The sequence below is a fragment of the Pelophylax lessonae genome, assembly GCF_965119305.1.
Source record: "Pelophylax lessonae genome assembly, chromosome: 1".
In the NCBI taxonomy this organism is placed as follows: domain Eukaryota; kingdom Metazoa; phylum Chordata; class Amphibia; order Anura; family Ranidae; genus Pelophylax; species Pelophylax lessonae.
Genome location: NC_138768.1, coordinates 406,632,996 through 406,654,245, shown reverse-complemented (window position 1 = coordinate 406,654,245; position 21,250 = coordinate 406,632,996). Strand labels below are relative to the sequence as shown.

The 21,250-nt window shown below is 45.3% G+C and overlaps 2 protein-coding genes across 2 annotated transcripts in view; one reads left to right on the top strand and one right to left on the bottom strand.

Moving 5' to 3' along the window:
* The window catches only part of TMEM38B (transmembrane protein 38B), a 115,350-nt gene that overhangs the window by 55,168 nt on the left and 38,932 nt on the right, over positions 1-21,250 (top strand). The window lies entirely within an intron of this gene.
* Positions 8,738-10,092, bottom strand: LOC309546206 (uncharacterized protein; the record flags this gene model as incomplete). Its single annotated transcript, XM_082245761.1, has 2 exons — positions 8,738-9,617; positions 9,761-10,092. The coding sequence occupies 2 exons, from the start codon at positions 10,090-10,092 to the stop codon at positions 8,738-8,740; spliced, it is 1,212 nt and encodes a 403-aa protein (XP_082101887.1).

The following is a 21,250-nucleotide window of genomic DNA, read 5'->3' as shown; positions in this document are numbered from 1 at the left end:
GCTGAAAAATATAGCAAGAAAAAAGTGTAAAAATACAAAGTGAGCACACCCCAAAAACTACCAGGTAATCCATGTTGAAGCAACATCCCAGTATGCCTTCAAGTGCAATAGAATAGTAGAAATCTCCTGACCAACAACAGCCTTTAATCCCCGAGACTATGGGCAGATCCCAGCTAGCCTCATGCGGATGTCAAGAATAGAGAGGGGAGGCGGCAGGGAGGATGTCCCCATCCAGCACAGGCCGGAAGTGGATCCACACCAAATCGCCCCTCCTCGATCGGCACCTGGTGGAACAGAGCCGCCCACACATCGCGGCGTCAAAAGAGCTGGGCAGGTGTGCATGGCGCTGATGCGCAACGGAACGTTCCCCCCCCCCGCCCACAGCCCAAGGAACGGGGCTGGAGGAGGGGGCGCCAGGAAGCACATCACAACCCCGGGAGGGGACAAACATCCATAATCCCCCACCCAGTGGCTGGGTTCACTGCTGAATGAATAAAAAATATAAAGAAATCTGAAAAATAAAAAAAATTATAAAAATATCAACATCAATTTGGTCTGCATGGCTGTCGCCCAAGAAGCCTCTTCTAAAGATGATGCACAAAAAAGCCCGCAAACAGTTTGCTGAAGACAAGCAGACTAAACACATGAATTACTGGAACCATGTCCTGTGGTCTGATGAGACCGAAATAAACTTATTTGGTTCAGATGGTGTCAAGTGTGTGTAATGTCAACCAGGTGAGGAGTACAGACAAGTGTGTCTTGCCTACAGTCAAGCATGGTAGTGGGAGTGTCATGGCCTGGGGCTGCATGAGTGCTGTTGGCACTGGGGAGGTACAGTTCATTGAGGGAACCATGAATGCCAACATGTACTGGGACATTCTGAAGCAGAACATGATCCCTTCCCTTTGGAGACTTGGCTGCAGGGCAGTATTCCAACATTATTACGACCCCAAACACACCTCCAAGATGACCACTGCCTTGCTAAAGAATCTGAGGGTAAAGGTGATGGACTGGTCAAGCATGTCTCTAGACCTAAACCCTATTGACCATCTGTGAGGCATCCTCAAATGGAAGGCGGAGGAGTGCAAGGTCTCTAACATCCACCAGCTCCATAATATTGTCATGGAGGAGTGGAAGAGGACTCCAGTGGCAGCCTGTGAAGCTCTGGTGAACTTCATGCCCAAGATGGTTGAGGCATTGCTGGAAAATAAAGGTGGCCACACAAAATATTGTCACTTTGGGCCCAATTTAGACATTTTTTACTTGGGAGTGTACTGACTTTTGCTGCCATTGGTTAAGACATTAATGGGTGTGTTGAGTTATTTTAAGGGGACAGCAAATTTACTCTGTTATAAAAGCTGTACTCTCACCACTTTTTGTACACTCACTACTAGATTGTAGCAAAGTGTAATTTCTTCAGTGTTGTCACATGAAAAGATATAATGAAATATTTTAAAGAAATGTGAGGGTGTACTCACTTTTGTGAGATACTGTACATAGACAAAAAAAGAGTCGCCAAACAATCATGCTTATAGTGTTTTAAAATTACTATACTTTATTGCCCAAACCACCGGTATTTTCACTCACATTAAACAGGTGCATCCAGCACACCAAACTAATTGCACCAAACAAATCCCCCTGAGGAATGACCCTGTGGCGTAACGCGTAGGGGAGGGGAATTTGACGTCACAACGCTCTGTTTGTTCGTGAGGGTAATTAAAACTGTATTGCTGATCTCCGCCATCGGTGGTTTATGTATACTTTTATGCTGGATTCGTTTGGTGCAAACACTATTTATAGTTATAACACTATTGTTAGGAGATTTTTCTTTTTTTCCCCCCCATGTATGTGGCTGATCTAAAATATGCCATGAGTATACCAGGAAGCTGAGGGATAGGGAAAGAAGGAATATACCCACTGATAATAAAGCATTAAGTCAGGTGGACAAAAGTGTTTTTTGACCAGACTTAACTGTAGGGTCACATTTATTTAGGTAAGAGCACATCTGATGGGATGGGTAGCACAGGGATGGTTGGAATATGAGCACTGCTGATTTTAAACAGAGTTCTATTTAAAAGGGAAAGCTCCGCTTGTTTGCACCCTCCTCCCCTCCACCTCCACATTTGACACTTTCGGGGGAGGGGGGAGCAGTTTCCTGGTTTTGACATGTACCCGCTCCCACTTCCAGGTAAGATCGCTTGCAGTGCTCTTTGAGTGTGTCTCCCCCTCCTCCTTCCCCCTGCTGCCTTCTGGGACACACACAGGTCCCAGGAGACGGCGGGACCATTAAGAAACTGCATGCGCAGTAGGGAACAAGCTGTGGAGCCTGAAGGCTTCACTACTGGTTTCCATTAGTTTAGATGCCAGCGCCTGCACCCAAAGTCTATTGAAGAAATGGCTCAGGTGCTGACATTGCTGTATCCCTGGACAGGTAAGTAACTTTATATTAAAAGTACATTTTTGGGGGGGGGGGGGGGACTTCAGCTCCTTTTTAAAAGGGAAGATACATATGTGAAGAGAATTGAAATTATTTGGACAGACAGCATATGATGTACTGTGATATACTGTATAACAAAAGTGGTTTCGTATAGTGTGACTGATGCAAACCAGGACTAGAAGCAAGCTTTTTGTGGTTGTGGTTGTGGGATATTTAAATGAATGGAATTGAGGTGGTGCTAATTGCTTTTTACTTACATATATGAATTTGCATAAATAGATGTTTGCTCACTGGGTGGTATATGTATGATACATTATGCTTTTAGGTTTTATATGTTTTTTCTCTCATGTTGTAGTGGACCATAATTATTTAGGGTGTAGCGCGGCACATTAGTTTTGATCTTTGCGCCACGGTTTTTAAAATCTATATTCGAAAATGAGCTGAAATTAATTTTAGTGTACACAAACTCAGTGTATTTAACTAATCTGCGTACCTATAACATGGTGGAAAACTACAGTGCTTAACCACTTCCGTACCACCCACCGTGCATTTGCGTCGCTACTTTGATGTTAAATACCGTAGTTATGGCAGCAGATAGCTTTAACATAAGTGGTCCCAGCAGCGGATTCACCACAGGATCACTTTTATTGGCATTTTTATGGGCACCTCTCCCGCCGCTTCCCAGTCGTTTCCCCCGCTTACCGGAGCCATCGGTAGCGGGGAAAACAATCCAATCACCAGTGTGGATGGGCAGGAAGTTGAGTGAGAGCAAGATGGCCCCCACTCGACTCTATGCCCTTGGAGGACCGAAGCGATGTCAAACATCACTTCCGCCCAAACCCTTAAAGGGCTAATTTTTTTAAAAGTGTAAATGTGAGATCTGAGGTCTTTTTGACCACCAGATCGCACATTAAGAGGACCTGTCCTGCATATTTCTATTACAAGGGATGTTTCCATTCCTTGTAATAGGAATAAAAGTGATCAAAAAAACTTTTTTTTTTTTTTTGAAGGGACAGTGTAAAAATAAAAAAATAAAAAGTCAAATAAATTAAAAAAAAATTAATTTAAAGCGCCCATCCACTTCGAGTTCGCACGCAGAATCGAACGCATACGCAAGTTGCCCCCACATATGTAAACGGTGTTCAAAGGACACATGTGAGATATCACTGCGATCATTAGAGCGAGAGCAATAATTCTAGCACTAGACCAACTCTGTAACTCTCTAAACTGGTAACCTGTAGAAATTTTTAAAGCGTTGTCTATGGGAGATTTTTAAGTACCAAAGTTTGTCACCATTCCACGAGCGTGCGCAATTTTAAAGCATGACATGTTAGGTCTCCTTTTACTCGGTGTAACATTCTCTTTCACATTATTAAAAAAAAAAATTGGGCTAACTTGACTGTTTTCCTATTTTTTATTTTTTTTATTCAAAAAGGTATTTGTTCCAAATAAATTGCGTTTTGTAAGACCGCTGCGCAAATACGGTGTGATATGAAGTATTGAAACAATCTCCATTTTATTCTCCAAGGTCTCTATATAAAATATATATATATATATATATATATATATATATATATATATATATATATATATATATATATATTGCTTTTAACTTTTAAACAACAAGTGTCAGAAATAAGCCTGGTCCTTTTAAGTGGTTAAAATCTTTCGTAGACAACAATTTTAAAAGCCTTTACAGTTCTTCAGTTCAGAGTTACCAGTAAACGGTGGCTCCTAGAATTGTTGTTCCAGCATGCAATGCAATATCGAACATGTGTGACACAAAAAATTGTTAGTTTTAAATTAGGGATTGACCGATTATCTGCACCACCGATATATTGGGGGCCGATATGCACTTTCCCCGATATATCGGAATCGGCCCCTGAGGTTACCGATATTGCAGATATTTCGGAAAGTGCTGTACTGGAGTGATGCCTGCAGCTAGAGGCATCGCCCCGGTACCAGCGTCCATAACCGATGGTCGGCTGTCTTGTAATGACAACCGATGGGGCTGAGAAGCCGCTTGGCTGTCATTACAAGGAGTGGGAGGGCACGTGCCCCCCCCCACCCCCGATGCCTTCCGCAGCTCGCCCGAGTCTCCCATCCCACCGGCTCCTGAAGACCCGATCAAAGCCACATTTGGCTCTGATCGGGTCTCCATGTAAAAAACCCGGAAGTGATGTCATGACATCACTTCTGGGGTACTCTGCGTCACATTAAAAAAAACAAACCGCATTCAAAATGGCCAAACTTGGCATTTTGAATGCTTTTCAGTGCCGAGGAGGTGTTTGGGGTCTTTTAGACCCCCAGATCCCTCCACAAGGAGTTCCTGGTAAAAAAAAAAAAATGTACATGTCCGAAAATATCGACCGATATCCGATGACCAAAGTATCAGTATCGGCATTAAAAAAACGATATCGGTCAATCACTATTTTAAATCCATTTACACTCGCCGCATATGTTTTGGGTACTCTAGAAACAATGTGTGTACTTTTTTTTTTATATATTCATTTTCTATTCATCTTTTTTCCTTTTTATTGTATCATGAGGGGGCTCATAAACCACCTATGTGATAGCACAGTGACAGGTTCTCTTTCAGAAGACATCAGGGGTTTTTTAGATTCCTAACAATACTCCTGCAGTCTGCTGAAGTTGATTGAGTACAGACTGTGCTCGATTTGTTTTTTTGCTTGCCGGATATTGAATGCTATGAACATGAATGTTATGGCTATGGGAGTCCCAGGCACCCTGAGGGACAGGTAAGCCGGTGACGCAACTGGGAGTCTGTTTATATGGCCGTGTTGTCGCCAACATAATTCTTACATACGTGGCTGTAAAGGGGTCAAAGCAGAACTGTATTTTTAAAAAAATAAGCAAGTGGCTCTTTATTACAGCAGAGTGATCATATAGCTTGCTCTCCTAGATCTAGGGGATTTGCACCTGGTTCTGTCGCTTTTTGTCATAAGCCTCTCTTTTCAGAGCTCACTGAATTGTTCTTTAGGCCCCATGCACACGGGGCGTTTTTAACGCCGCTGTAAGCAGCGTCAGACGTTTTCCTCTTGCAGCCTAAAAACGCCCCTCCATGTTATTCTATGGCCTCATGCACACAAAGACGTTTTTAAGCTGTAAGTGGCCTAAGCGTTTTTCAGCTGCAACAAGAACCCACGGCCTGCGCGTTCTGAGGCCCAGCGTTAGAGCGTTAAAAGCGCTTGACGCTATTTAACGCTATTTAACGTTTTTATCGGCGTTTTCCAGCGTCCGGCGTTATTAAGCTGTAGAAATTTTCAGAAATGTGATTGGTCACTGTAATGGAGTAAAAACACAGGAAATGCATTTTTACATTTCCCAAGTGTCCTTTGCTCAGCCGTGTGGGTGGGTGGGTGTGTCTGTGTGGACATACAGGAGAGAGAGGGACAATGGCTGCTGATATAGGTCAGACAGAGCTTATCTCTGCAGTTGAGGCCCATCCAGAGCTGTGGGATGTCTCCCATCCCTTCTATAGTGACAGGATTAAAAAATCAAAAACCTGGATGGATATATCTGAAGCCCTAACACCAGGCTGGGACCGATTGAGCACCGCAGAGAAGAAGGAAAGAAGTAAGTTTTTCAGAAATGCATGACTTGTGTGCTGTATAATTACAAAGAATCCATATTTTAACCTTACTTCACTTTTCTTCTTAGGCAAAATTTTCCAAAAGAGGTGGAAGTCCCTGCGTGATCGGGTCAGGAGGGATCTGACAGAGGAGGAAAAAGCTAACACAAGTGGTGCAGCTGCCTCCCACAAAAGAAGACACGTGTACCACAACCACCTGGCATTCCTGCGTCAAGCAATGATAGCCAGCAGTAGAGAGTAAGTCGCACATACTGTATTTTTGACTTACATATAGGGGTGCTCAGAGCATCGTTTTCTGTGAATGTATTGCTATTCTGCAGCCATTTTTTTTTTACATATTTTTCAGGACAACATCTAATATTGCGGACCTGACTCAGGATGCTAGTCAGGAGGTGGTTGAAGAACCAGAGGACAGACCCCCCAGTGCTGCCACTGAAAACAGTGACATGACGATCCAATCCAGTGGATCTCATGTCTGCGATGAATCCACAATACAGGTTAGTGTCTGTCTAGTCTGTCTGCCATTCTTTTCTTCATTGTATGTATGTGACAAACTGAACCTTTTTCTTTCTTAACAGGAATCCAGGGACCAGGAATGTGTTGTGGAAGAAATTCCCGATAGTGGTGTGGGGCGTGGCCGTGGCGAGGTACCCGTTCTTGGCAACGAGGTATGTGTGCGTGGCCGTGGCGCTGTGCGTGGCCGTGGCCGCAATCAGCGTCAGAGGGGTGGCGGTATTGTCCCTCAAAACGAGGACGGGGTGTTAGCGTTGCTGCAGGAAGTGCGGCAGGAGAGGCGCAGTGGGGATGTGTTCCTCGATCCTGGCAACTCACGCGCCGCCTTCTGCCGTGCTGCATACTACATCCTGGAGGACATTGGGGGACCTGAAGAAAAGCTTTGTATGGATCGTGTGCTCGCCATCATGACACAATATAGGCATGCAAAACTAAGTGGTGGCCCGCCACCATCAAACGATCCATTCAACACTTTTCTTGATCCCCCAATGCCCTCTGTGACCTCAGCAACGCTAACACCCCACTTTCAATACCGCCCCCCTCCGCAACGCCACCTACCTACCTTGTCCCCTCCGCAACGCCACCCAACACCTGTCTTGTCCACGCCCTCCTATTTCCCACCCCACTCCTCCATTGATTTCTCCCAACCACCTACCCAGTTCCCTCCCCCAAACTTACCTGGACCCCCTTACCACCATGAGGTTGCGCAGGAACGACATGTCCAAGCCACCCACTCGCATCCTGACATCAGCTATCCACGTTCAAAGTCACCGCGGTCAAGCCAGGACGATCAGTCAGGATACACCTACCAGCATTTGTGATTTTTTTCTTTTTTTTGTGTTTATTTGAATAAAAACCTTTTTTTGAAATGATATTTTGCCTCATTTTTTTTTAAAGTTGTATGTTGAAATAGAAGTACATCTGCACAGGCCATTGGGCTGGCACACACTTGCCACATGCAGAAGGAAACCCCCCTCCTTCTTCTGCATGTGGCAAGTGTATGCACAAGCCATTGGGCTGGCACACACTTGCCACATGCAGAAGGAAACCCCCCTCCTTCTTCTGCATGTGGCAAGTGTATGCACAGGCCATTGGGCTGGCACACACTTGCCACATGCAGAAGGAAACCCCCCTCCTTCTTCTGCATGTGGCAAGTGTATGCACAAGCCATTGGGCTGGCACACACTTGCCACATGCAGAAGGAAACCCCCCTCCTTCTTCTGCATGTGGCAAGTGTATGCACAGGCCATTGGGCTGGCACACACTTGCCACATGCAGAAGGAAACCCCCCTCCTTCTTCTGCATGTGGCAAGTGTATGCACAAGCCATTGGGCTGGCACACACTTGCCACATGCAGAAGGAAACCCCCCTCCTTCTTCTGCATGTGGCAAGTGTATGCACAGGCCATTGGGCTGGCACACACTTGCCACATGCAGAAGGAAACCCCCCTCCTTCTTCTGCATGTGGCAAGTGTATGCACAAGCCATTGGGCTGGCACACACTTGCCACATGCAGAAGGAAACCCCCCTCCTTCTTCTGCATGTGGCAAGTGTATGCACAGGCCATTGGGCTGGCACACACTTGCCACATGCAGAAGGAAACCCCCCTCCTTCTTCTGCATGTGGCAAGTGTATGCACAAGCCATTGGGCTGGCACACACTTGCCACATGCAGAAGGAAACCCCCCTCCTTCTTCTGCATGTGGCAAGTGTATGCACAGGCCATTGGGCTGGCACACACTTGCCACATGCAGAAGGAAACCCCCCTCCTTCTTCTGCATGTGGCAAGTGTATGCACAAGCCATTGGGCTGGCACACACTTGCCACATGCAGAAGGAAACCCCCCTCCTTCTTCTGCATGTGGCAAGTGTATGCACAGGCCATTGGGCTGGCACACACTTGCCACATGCAGAAGGAAACCCCCCTCCTTCTTCTGCATGTGGCAAGTGTATGCACAAGCCATTGGGCTGGCACACACTTGCCACATGCAGAAGGAAACCCCCCTCCTTCTTCTGCATGTGGCAAGTGTATGCACAGGCCATTGGGCTGGCACACACTTGCCACATGCAACATTGAACTAGAACAATGGAAGAATGATAGACATCAAAAGAACTGACATACATGTTTAATAAAAGCTGTATGTGAAGATATCACAAAGTTTACAAGATGAATGATTTTAGACAAAATTATCCTGCCATGCCACTTCCCCATCAGGCGAGACAAAGAAATCCGCAAACTTATCTCTGATGGTCATGACTCGTGCTGTTGTTCGTAAGTCCATAAACTGCACGCGGTGCATGGGGTTACGTGGCTCTGGTTCAACGCTGCTCCTGTCGCTTCTCCTTAGGAAATTGTGCAAAACACAGCAGGCCAGGACAACCTTGGTGGCATTGTCAACATCCAGTTGCATACATGACAGCAAAACCCTCCATTTTGCTGAGCACACACCAAACGCACACTCCACAACACGACGAGCTCGGCTCAGCCGATAATTGAATATACGTTTGGTGTGACTCAGTCCATAGCCACTGTATGGCCTCATCAGATTTTCTGCCAGTCCAAATGCTTCGTCGGCCACCATGACCAATGGCAAGCTTGGTTCCTCAGTACACGGTAGCGGCCTGCTTGTTGGTATGTTGAGTCGTCCTTCGTGTAGCCGACGTCCAAAGGCCGATTCTCGAAAGATGCGGGCATCACCCTGGCTGCCATATGCTCCTACATCAACAGCAAGGAATTGAAGATGGGCATCAGACAATGCCAGGAGTACCACAGAAAAATATTTCTTGTAGTTAAAGTATGCAGAGCCGGAATGGGGGGGCTTCTTCACCCTGATGTGTTTTCCATCAAGGGCACCGATACAGTTGGGGAACTGGGTTTTCTCCCAAAATTCGTCGACAACTGCTTCCCACATCTCTTCAGTCGGCTCCGGCATGACCACCTCCTTCAACTGCTCCCATATTGCCGCACATGTCTCCTTAACAATTTTGGCCACCGTGGAGACACCGAGCAGAAAATAGTGGTGTAAGGAGACAAAGCTTTGGCCAGTAGCAAGAAACCTAAAATAAAAATAAAAAATGATTACATATTACATCTATCTTTCAAAAATACATTGAAAATGTTTTAACTAGGACCTCACCACCTAACCCTCTTAACCCAAGTACTAACCCTATACAAAACACCCACAAATGATTTCACTTACCGAAGTGTCACAAGCAGCCTTTCCTCCGGTGACACACTGCTTCGCATGTTCGTGTCCATCCTGGATAGCCTTGGCCTGAGCTTCTCCAGTAGGTCATCGAAAAGCGGAACGGACATACGTGAGAAGTTGTACCACTTGTCCGGATACATGCGGAGTTGGGTGTACATGGTGGTAAAGTACCCCACGGACAGACGCTGCAACATGACAGGATGCACCCAGAACCTTCGCCGTATGCTCCTCTCATTCTCCTCCTCCAACTGTCTCCTTCTACGCATCCTTCTCAAGATGATGAGCAGGATCGCCTCATCAACCTTCTGCATAACAGGATCCATGACTCAGAAATGCAAAAAATACTCCGAAAATACAAGAAACACTCTCAACCGATCTGAAAATGCTCTCTCCTCTCTCTCTCTCCTACCAAAATGGCTTCCACACATTGCATTGTGGTTATTTTGGGTGTGGAAAATGGAGGAGGACTGATTTTTTAAAAAAACGCTATTTAGCGCTGACGCGGCTTAACGCTCATTAACATAATTTGAGAAACGCTGTTTAACGCGCGTTTTTAACGCCGGTTTTTCCCGGCGTTATAACTAGCTTGGACGTACGTTTTTTTGAACGCCCCGTGTGCATGGGGCCTTAAAGTTTGGTGCTCCGCAGTGATGAGGTTCTTTTACGATTGAGGCTGTCCTTTCTACCTAAAGTGGTTTCTACCTTTTTCTCTTAATGATGACATTAATCAATCCAATAAATACCAATTTAACAGCTGAAAAAAGACATTAGTAGCGCAAACACAACAAGATCAGAAAAGACAGATGCTCATCCACAACAGACATCCACCAGCAAAATTAATATTGCAATCCATCAAAAACCCATATAATCCTTGATACAGTCTCTAAATAGATGTAAAAGTAATTCAGGAAAGAAGGATCAAGATCCCAGGTGTGCAGCTTGAAGGAATACACCTCACACTCCTCCACCAATTAGTGTCTCAACTCAGGGAAGATGGCAACTCACCAGACTGTGATGCCTATCCACTCTCATGGAAAGGCTCACAAGCGTAGCTACTAATCACCAACAGGGGCACTGGATCCTACTGCTCACTCAATTTGACAGCCTCTGGACTTATTATGGAATAGAATTCTTGATATAGAAAAAATCATTTTCTCCACCCCTTGCATACAGTACACTCAGGATAAAAGAAAGAATTGCCGCAATAGTGTGATATTGTTTTCATAAAAACACACTTTTATTAAAGGTTCCTATATCATTACACTCACAAGTATAGTGCATCTTAAACAGCATGATTTGCAAGATTTCAGATTAACTGACAGACACCCCGGGGGTCTCCTCACCCTCTCCATGGTGGTGTGGCACCCTCTCGGAGTGGTCCGTCCGTCACTGCTGATCAATTCCGGTTGCCATATGGTCACGCCCTGAAGCTTTTTGTAATTTCTGACTTTGTCAAAGGGGAGACGAATGATGACATACAGTAGTCTTACCCTTCTTTTTTTTTGTGCACTTGCAGAACGTGTGCAGCAAAACTGACGTCTCTGTCTATACTATGGTGTGACTGTGAACGAACGAGGCCTAGAAGACAACTGTGAAAAATAAAGTGTTTAAAAATAACTAAAGGCTTCCCAAAACATAGAAAAATAGCAAAAACTGCTGCAGTAGTGCCCTCACTGCAATGACTAAATTTAAATCACTAACGCAGTGCAAAAGCTAGACCGGGGATACTATACTTTTTCAATACTCCCAGTTAAGTAGAACAATACTGTAGTGCAGAAAGCATAAAATTTCAGCATGTATATCTGTTTTTTTTTTATCCAAGCTGATTATAACAGATTCAGAAGAATCCTCCTCATGAGGCCCCAGTAAAACACTGAACATCGCATCAATTTGACCACGATGAAGAAGATTATTTTCTGTCCGTCTTTTTGGACATTTGTCTGTTTTTGCAGCATCCTCCTCTTCCAGATTAGAAAGATTAGTCCCGACTTGACATTTTGGCAGGAACCTCCTGCACCTCCTGTTGAATATCTTCTGTCAGCCACTGTCTTTCCTTGGCCAATACATCTTTAGAAGAGAAACCATGATTCTTGTATCGAGTATCCAAAAGACATGCCAGCAGAAGAACATTGTTATTCTCTTCATGCTTCTCAACACATTTGGTGAGGCTGTCTGTCCCTCATGGCCTGCCTACATGTTTTAATGCCAGGTGTGTTGGGTCCTTCATTCTCTTGAAGAAGCATCTTACTGTCACACATCGGATGACAGATGACACAGATGAGCCATAATGACTCGCCTCTAGTGCCCCTTCCTCTATGGGGAGGAGGGTCTCAATGACATTGGCTACAATGTCCCACTGATCAGCAGTAGGACAAGAATATCCTCCATATTCTCCTGAAAAGATGGTAAGCGCTCGCTTCTGTTCCAGCATTCTTTGCAGCATGTGAAGTGTTGTGTTCCATCGTGTTGGAACAGCCTGAATCAAGTTGTTTTTGTGTATGCCAAGGTCTTCCTGAATGCACCTCAGTCGCTGCTTGGCAAGGATTGAATGGTGGAAATGGCCTGCACACCTCTTCAGCATGCCAATCATATCAATCAAAGCTCTCTGGCTTGACAGACCATCATTTACCACAAGTTGGAGGATGTGTGCCATGCAGCTGAGGTCTGACATTTTAGCAAGCCTCATTCCTTTAACCATGTTTGCTCCGCTGTCTCGAAGTACAAGCATCACTCGGTCTTTGTTTATTCCCCAGTCTTCAAGCATGCCTAGAAACAGTTGTCTAATGAACTCCCCAATGTCGGATCCTTGCATCACTTTTGTATTCAACACCAATTGCCTTTTTGTCCATCTGCTGTCAATGAAGTGGCATAGAAGACTCATTAGTGACTGTTTGTCCTGACCAGCAGTCAGTGGTGAATGTGAGTGAGTTGCCAGCATTCTCTGGTTGCAGCATATTCTTTACTTTCTCAACTACCTTTTGGTGACTCTTTCCCAGCATTTCGGTTCGATAATGCTTTTCACTCTTCATTGTGTACCTTGGCTCAGCTATGGACATCAACTGCTTAAATCCAGAGTCAGACACCATTGTAAATGGCTAGTTATCTCTGACCATCATTTCTGTGATTGCTTTGTCCAGCAGTTGGGATCTTCCATCCAAATTTAGCCACCTGGCTTTTTCCTGAAACATATATGTTATTTTTGGAATAGCGGGCGTATTTCACTTTTGTGATTTGTTTGTTTTTTCTGTGCTGCATTATATATTTCAACATGAACTCGTAGATGGGCCCAAAGATTTGACGTGTTTTTGATTTTATGCAGTTGCTGATCTCATGCTTAAATTGTTTGTGCATGTATTGCACACTGCTGCTTTTCCTGGGGATGGTTGAGACGAAAAATTGTCCCAGATCACACTTTTTTACTTTTTCTGTCTGCATCCATCTCCCATTGCAGTTTGAAATAGAGTTTACACTGAATAAGGTTAAAAAAAACTGTCTGACTGGCACCCTGCTGTGGGTGGATGGCAGGCTGGCACTCTGCTGTGTGTGGCTGGCTGACACAGAGGCTGTGGGTGGGTGGCTGGCTGACACAAGGGCTGTGGGTGGGTGTCTGGCTGGCTGGGACAGGGGCTGTCGGTTACTGGCTGGCTGGAAACCTGCTGTGGCTGACTGGCTGGCACCCTGCTGCTGTGGGTGGCTGGCTGGCACCCTGCTGCCGTGGATGGCTAGCACCCTGTTGTGGGTGGCTGGCTGGCACTCTGCTGTGGATGGCTGGCTGGCACCCTGTGCTGGCTGGCACCCTGCTGCTGTGGGTGGCTGGCCGGCAATCTGCTGTGGATGGCTGGCACCCTGTTGTGGATGACTGGCTGGCTGGCTCCCTGCTGTGGCTGGCTGGCACCCTACACTCAGCTGTGGGTAGCTGGCACCCTGTTGTGGCTGGCTGGCACCCTGCTGTGGGTGGGTGGCTGGCTGGCACCCTGCTGTGGATGGCACCCTGCTGTGGCAGGCACCCTGCTGTGGGTGGCTGGCTGGCACAGGGGCGCTGGCTGGCTGGCACCCTGTGGTGGGTGGGTGGCTGGCTGGCACAGGGGCTGTGGGTGGCTGGCACCCTGCTGCTGTGGCTGGCTGGCTGGCTGGCACTGTGCTGTGGCTGGCTGGCACAGGGGCTGTGGGTGGCTGCTGTCTGGCATGTCCTCTCTAAAAAGCCAGAACGTGCAGGCCCAGTGCTTGCGGGCATGTGGCACAAAATACGAATTAACGTGTGCTTCGTGCACAATGTTGACCACATCTGCAAGTTTCGTGACTGATACTTAAAAAAAATAAATAAAAAGGGAATATCTGCCTCAGATAATCGGTCGATCCTTTCCTCCCTTGTGTTCAGGTTCCTTTTACTCTGTCCGCTATTTTGATGTATTTAAGAGCTATTCATGTTTATATGAATGGCACAACTTCTTTTTAGTAGTTAGATTTTCCTATTGGTTTTGGCTCACCAGGTTCTACAAAGTTGACTCGTCGGCAAATACTAGCTTTTTTCTCAAAGTTTTGCAGGTCTGTTGGGCTCTGGTTTGCCTGTTACTGTAGGATTTTTCCCGCCACTCCTTGTTTTTTCTTTTTTTTTTTTTTCTTTGGTAAACTTTTTTAGTATGTCATATGGTCATATGTCTTATGAACATGAAATCTAATGACCAATAGGGAGAAAAGGAAATTTGTACTCCTCCCATAAAAATCCCTTTTTGGGGTCCATTGAGGCACACAGATACCTTTCCTCTTGTGGTAATTTAATGCCAATGTTGCCTTTTTGTTTAGCTTGTTACAACTGAGCAGCATAGTTATACCCCCTAGGCCAGTGCTGGTGAACCTTGGCACCCCAGATGTTTTGGAACTACATTTCCCATTATGCTCAACTATAGTGCAGAGTACAGGAGCATCATAGGAAATGTAGTCTCAAAACATCTGGGGTGCCAAAGTTTGCCATCACTGCCCTAGGCCTAGGGGCTGGCCTTCCGTTTTTTATTTTTGTTTTAAAAAGATTCAAAAATCCTGTAGGTAGCAGTATAATAATAGAAGAAATGGCTGCACTCCAGATGTGATCAAAATTCAGGTTTATTGGCTGAACATCCCAATGTGACAAATGTGGCAAGGTAGACATGTTTCACACACTAGTATGTGTGCTTAATCATTACCAAGGTAGCAGTATAGCCAACAGTTCAAGTCAATAAAACTTGGTGTCTTGCAATAGTGTCTGTGAAAGGGATTTTACCGTGAACACAAAAATCAATTTTTTCTTTATGGACAAGTACAAAATGTATATGTCTAGTAGTTTTATATCAGCTTATCTGGTATATAATGTATACAGCCTAAGGAATTTTGTGTTCTCTTCTAATTTTTAACATCTGAATTGGGGTATGTGGTCAGGTAATTCCTAAATTGTTGCTCACTGGAGCATTGAGCGGAGGGGGCGGGACAGGGCGGGAGCAACCGGCTCAGACTCTCAGCAGCTTGCTGAGAGGCTGAGCCGGGTGGTGGACTAGGCATGTAGACAAATCCCAACTTTATGATCACGAACTTGCCTGAGCCTGGACCAGCTCTGTGTTGTCTGCTGACAGCAGACTTCAGCCCGCTGTCTACTGAAAATGGGCACAGGAGTGCGGAACTAACTGAACTCTGATGATCCACAGGAGAAGTACAACCAAATGAGTGTTGCCTGAAAATAGCAATGCACTTCCTGGTTAATGAGTGTGCTTTGGTACTCTTGTGCCTGTAGCCTTATAGCTGTATATCTGCAGTATGAGATCCAAAGCACTGCTGTCTCTGACTGCTAGTCACAGGAGATTTAAAGGGCAATTTGGTGATGTCAATGCTGTACTGCTCACTGGTCTCTGACACACTGAAATACAAAAACCCCACCTCTACCAATTTGGCCACCTTCATAGAAAGCACAAAGCAAGGCATGGTAAATCCGTAAGCTGCAGAGTAAGACAACAGGCAAAATCTTGTGACAAAGTACTTGTGGAAACAGCTTCCAGAGTTCAGTTCCTCTTTAAAGCGGTAGTATCCCGCTTTTTGACACTTTTACCTACAGGTAAGCCTATAATAAGGCTTACCTGTAGGTACAAATAATATCTCCTAAACCGGCATGGTTTAGGAGATATTTACAGTGCATGCAGCCGCTCGCGCGAGCGGCGCATGCGCTCTGAATGTCCGGGGGGACCTTCAATTAATTTGCTGGGAGCTTGCCGGAAAAAGTGACGTCATCGCGGCTCCGGCCAATCATCGCGCCGGAGCCGTCTCTTCTGGCCAATCACAGCACCGGAGCCGCCGAACCCGGAAAGACGGCGAGGGATCATGGCAGCGCCCGCAGCGATGTCCGGGGGTCCGTGTCGGGGCTTCGTTCTAAGGTAAGTTACACAAAATGGGCTAGTATGCGATGCATACTAGCCCATTATGCCTTTTTGTCTTGCAGGTTTTTTTTTTTTTACTTATTAGGGTTTACAACCGCTTTAAACTAGAACTATAGGCACTTTTCTTTCTTTTCATTTTTGGATAGAGCAAAGGAGGGTTATAACCCTTGTCAATTATTTTTTTTTCCGCCATTCTTGTCCCATTAGGGCGATTTCCCTTTACTTCCTACCCCCTTGGGGACTCCCAGGCCACCAAAACTAGTGTCCCCATTGGAAGATTTCCGTTCTTTATTTTTCTGGGGACAACCCAAAATTTGGGATTTTCTTTTACTTTTACTTTCAGTAATACAGTAAAACCTTAAATTGAGTGCAACTTGGTTTGAGAGCATTTTGCAAGACAAGCAAATTTTTTTTTTTTTTATAAATTTCGACTTTATATACAAGTAGCGTCATGTCACAACTGAGTATAAAAGATAAGAGAGGCGCCTCTAAGTGTAGTAATATGCTTACATTTAATGAAGGTACAACATTTAGCAACTCACATGCTTGATGATTAAAACAGGCACATCAAAGTATGCAGGCATTCGGGGTAAAGCTGTTCACACAGACCATCCCCTGCACTGCCATTAATGTCATCCCTTCCATGCTGCTCTCAACGAGCGCTTTAAGCCTCGCTTTCTGATCGCTCTACTGCAGGGTAGTCTTCCCGGTCACAATTGCAGACTGACGGCAGGGAGAGCCGGCGGTGAGGAAGAATGGTCTATGTAGACAGCTTCATCCCGGATGCCTGCATACTTAGATGTGCCTCTTTTAATCATCAACCAATCAAGCACGTGAGTTGGTAAATGTACCTTCATTAAATGTAACCATATTGGGTAAACTTCGAGGTGCCTCTCTTCTCTTTTATACTCTGTAGCTCCTGCTGGATTTTGCTTTTGATCCCCTTGTGGAGGCTGTCATTTGTGCATGGACATTTTATGGTTACACAACCTATCACATTACTATAATCTTTTTTATATGGACTATAAACTGAAGGATTTATGAACAAATGGTTTTGGAACTAATCCTCTGAGTTTCCATTATTTTTTTTTTTTTTTTTATGGGGAAGTTCACATTGTTATGAGTGCTTTGGATTGCAAGCATGTTGCCGGAACGAATTTTGCTCGCAATCCAAGGTATTACCGTAATGGTAAACAGGACAAATGGAGAGGATGAATCTTGTTAACGGGGGCACAGGCAGAAAAAAAAACTGATAGGTGTTCAAATCCCTCGGCACTCCATCCAAAACTAAAAGAAAAAGTTTTCCCTTTTAGTTATACTTTAAATGTCACATTGCATGACACTCATTTGCAAAGTAGCATGCAGCTGTTAGGCAAAATGAAATGTTTCCAAGCAAAACTGCAGACTTCATACAAAAGGACCTAGCACACCGTATTGTGCATCTGCTGAAATGTACTCTTAGCTTAATTTACAGTCAATTTAGGTTGTTGTGGGGAACAAACTGTCAGAATATGGAACTGGTTGCTGCACATCCAGAGACATAGCTTTCAGATGATACATGTACAATATAGCTAACTATATTTGAAAGCTGACAGTTTTTTTTTTCTTGTTTTTACATTGTGAAGATAGAGTATTAAATTACAAACAATTTGCTTGAAAATCTCAGCCCATTTTATGGGTGAATTCATATAACTCCAGTGCCATCTGCTGGCATCATGTTGCTATAGCATCTATATCCTAAATGTAGCCGAAAATTAGAGATGCAAAAAAAAAAAAAAAAAATGAAATTCAGAAGGCTCTGTCTGTCTAATCCATCTGTCTCATAACTTAGATCTATGTTTTTTTAAGTATTCAATCTCTTCTCCTATACTTTAGCTGTTTTACAGCCTATGTGTCACGGCTAATATAGTTGTCTTTTTGTCTTGGGTAGCTCATATAATTGTCTTTCTCAGGTATCTCATTTCATATATTTGTCTGTCCCAACTATCCCATCTCATTTGTCTGTCCTTCTCAGGTATCTTGTGTACAACCATGGCCAAAGGTTTTTTGAATGATACAAATCTTAATTTTCACAGTCTGCTGCCTCAGTTTTTATGATGGCAATTTGCATATACTCCAGAATGTTATGAAGAGTGATCAAATAATTTGCAATTAACTGCAAAGTCCCTCTTTGCCATGAAAATGAATTTAAAGGAGTTGTAAAAGCAGGGAGGATTTTTTTTATCTTAATGCAGTCTGTGCATTAAGATTAAAAGCCTTCTGTGTGTAGCAGCCCCCCGTCAGCCCCCCCTAATACTTACCTGAACCCCATCTCTCTCCAGCGATGTCCACAAGTCCCTCGGCCGACCCGGACTCTCCCTCCTTATTTGCTGAGATACAGCCGCGCCACTGGTTTCCGCGGCTGTCAATCGAATGGCAGTGAGCAAATCAGGAGAGTGAAGGGGTGGGGTCAAACGGCAGCTCCATGTCTAAGTTAACACACAAAGCTACAGCTCGGCTCAGGTGCCCCCATAGCAAGCTGCTTGTTGTGGGGGCATCTCGATAGGAGGGAGGGGCCAGGAGCAGCAATGAGGGACCTGAGAAGAGGAGAATCCAGGCTGCCCTGTGTAAAACCAACTGCACAGAGCAGGTAAATATAACATAACGTATTTATCGGCGTATAACACGCACCTAAATTTTTAGGGCAGAAATTTCAGGAAAAAAGCTGAAATTTTAAATAAACAGCTTTGAACTCAGAACATTTTTTTAAAATTAAATGTGGTCTTACCAGTGCCCACAAATGCAGCCTCATCAGCGCAGTGTCCTTAAATGCAGCCTCGCCAGTGCAGTGCCCATACATGCAGCCTCGTCACTGCAGTACCCATACATGCACCCATACATGCAGCCTTGCCAGTGCCCATACATGCAGCCTTGCCAGTGCCCATACATGCAGCCTTGCCAGTGCCCATACATGCAGCCTCGCCAGCGCAGTGCCCATACATGCAGCCTCGCCAGCGCCAGTCCCCATAATTGCAGCCTCACCAGCGCCAGTGCCCATACATGCAGCCTTCGCCAGTGCCCATAATTGCAGCCTTGCCAGTGCCCATAATTGCAGCCTTGCCAGTGCCCATAATTGCAGCCTTCGCCAATGCCCACACATGCAGGCTTTGCCAGTGCCCATACATGCAGCCTTTGCCAGTGCCCATACATGCAGCCTTTGCCAGTGCCCATACATGCAGCCTCGCCAGCACCACTATACACATCGCTTTAAAAATGTCCAGAAAACAGCACCGAGAGGTAGAGGGGAGCGGGTGGCGCCGAGAGGTAGAAGGGGGCGGGCGGCGCCGAGGAGAAGGAAGGATGCGCTCTCATCAGAAGTCCCGGCGCCTATGATTGATGTCGGCATAGGAGGCGGGACTTCCGATGACTGCGCGTCATTCCATCTCCTCGGTGCCGCCCGCCCCCTTCTACCTCTCGGCGCCGCCCGCCCCCTTCTACCTCTCGGTGCTGCTTTTTGGACATTTTTTTTCCTCATATCGGCGTATAACACGCACAGCTACTTTTTCCTCCATTTTTAGGAGGAAAAAGTGTGTGTTATACGCCGATAAATACGGTATATATATTTTTTTTTTAAACGAGAGTTAACAATCATTTTAATCCCATAAAACCTATTTCCACTGTAATTGTGAGGAGGGCTTCAGGGCGCCCAAGAAAGTCCACTAAGCGCCAGGACCGTCTCCTACAGTTCATTCAGCTGCGGGATCGGGGCACCACTAGTGCAGAGCTTGCTCAGGAATGGCAGCAGGCAGATGTGAGTGCATCTGCACGCACAGTGAGGCGAAAACTTTTGGAAGATAGCCTGGTGTCAAGAAGGGCAGCAAAGAAGCCACTTCTCTCCAGGAAAAACATCAGGGACAGACTGATATTCCGCTTTAAGTGCAGGGATTAGAATGCTGAGTACTGGGGTAAAGACATTTTCTCTGAATTCCCTTTCCGATTTTTTTTTTTTTTTTTTTTTTTCTGGGGCATCTGGACAAAACCTTGTCCTGAGAGAAAAAAAGGTGTCTTGTGTCAAGCCACCATTAAAGCATCCTGAGACTCTTCATGTGTGGGGTTGCTTCTCAGCCAAGGTAGTGGGCTCTCTCCCCATTTTGCCCAAAAACACAGCCATGAATAAAGAATGGTACAAAGAGCAATATTTTTCAACCCTCAACGAACAGTTTGGTGATGAACAATGCCTTTTCCATAAGGCAAAAGTGATAACTAAGTGGCTTGGGGAACAAAACATCAACATTTTGGGTCCATGGCTAGGAAGCTCCCCAGGCCTTAATCCCATTGAGGATTTATGGTCAATCCTCAAGAGGCAGGGGAACAACAAAAAAAAAAAAAAACCTCACAAATTCTGACAAACTCATGCCGGGGTGAACTGCAGAGGTATTGAAAAAGAAGGGTCAACCCTGCAAATATTAACTCTTTGCATAAACTAATGTAATTGTCAATAAAAGCCTTAGTCACTTATAGGATCACTGTTGGATCTCCATCACATTCAAGCCCCAGAGAAGAGGGAGATCTTTGAGCCCCGAAAACACGTTGGCTGTTCTGTGTTGTGTTGTCTTTTGTGAGGAAACATCAATGTTAAAAGTGGTTGGACTCCGAGACCCTTTGTTTGGTGCTTGCAGTAGATTTTGTACACAGTAATCAGATGTCTTGTGTGGGGTATTATGTCAAAACGCTTTCGTAAAGTTCAAGTATATTATATCTATAGCCACTCCTTTGACTTAGCTTTTCCTTACTTCCTCAACAAAAGAAAGCAGATTTGTTCGACAACTTAAGTGGCGGGTTCACATTTGTGCGATGCGGGAACGCTGCCATATGCGAAACGCTGGGGGGGCAATTGAAAGTTAATGACGCCCCCAGATCAGATTGCATATCGCAGTGCGATCTGAAAGTTCGCACAGAATCGGATCTCACTAGTGTGAACCACCATGTGATCCAATTCTGCTGCGGACCAAAAAAAGGGTCCTGTGCGTGTTTTAGTGCGATTGCGATGCAAATTCAGCCATACAAACTGAATGGCTGAAGTTGCACCGCACAGAGATCGCAT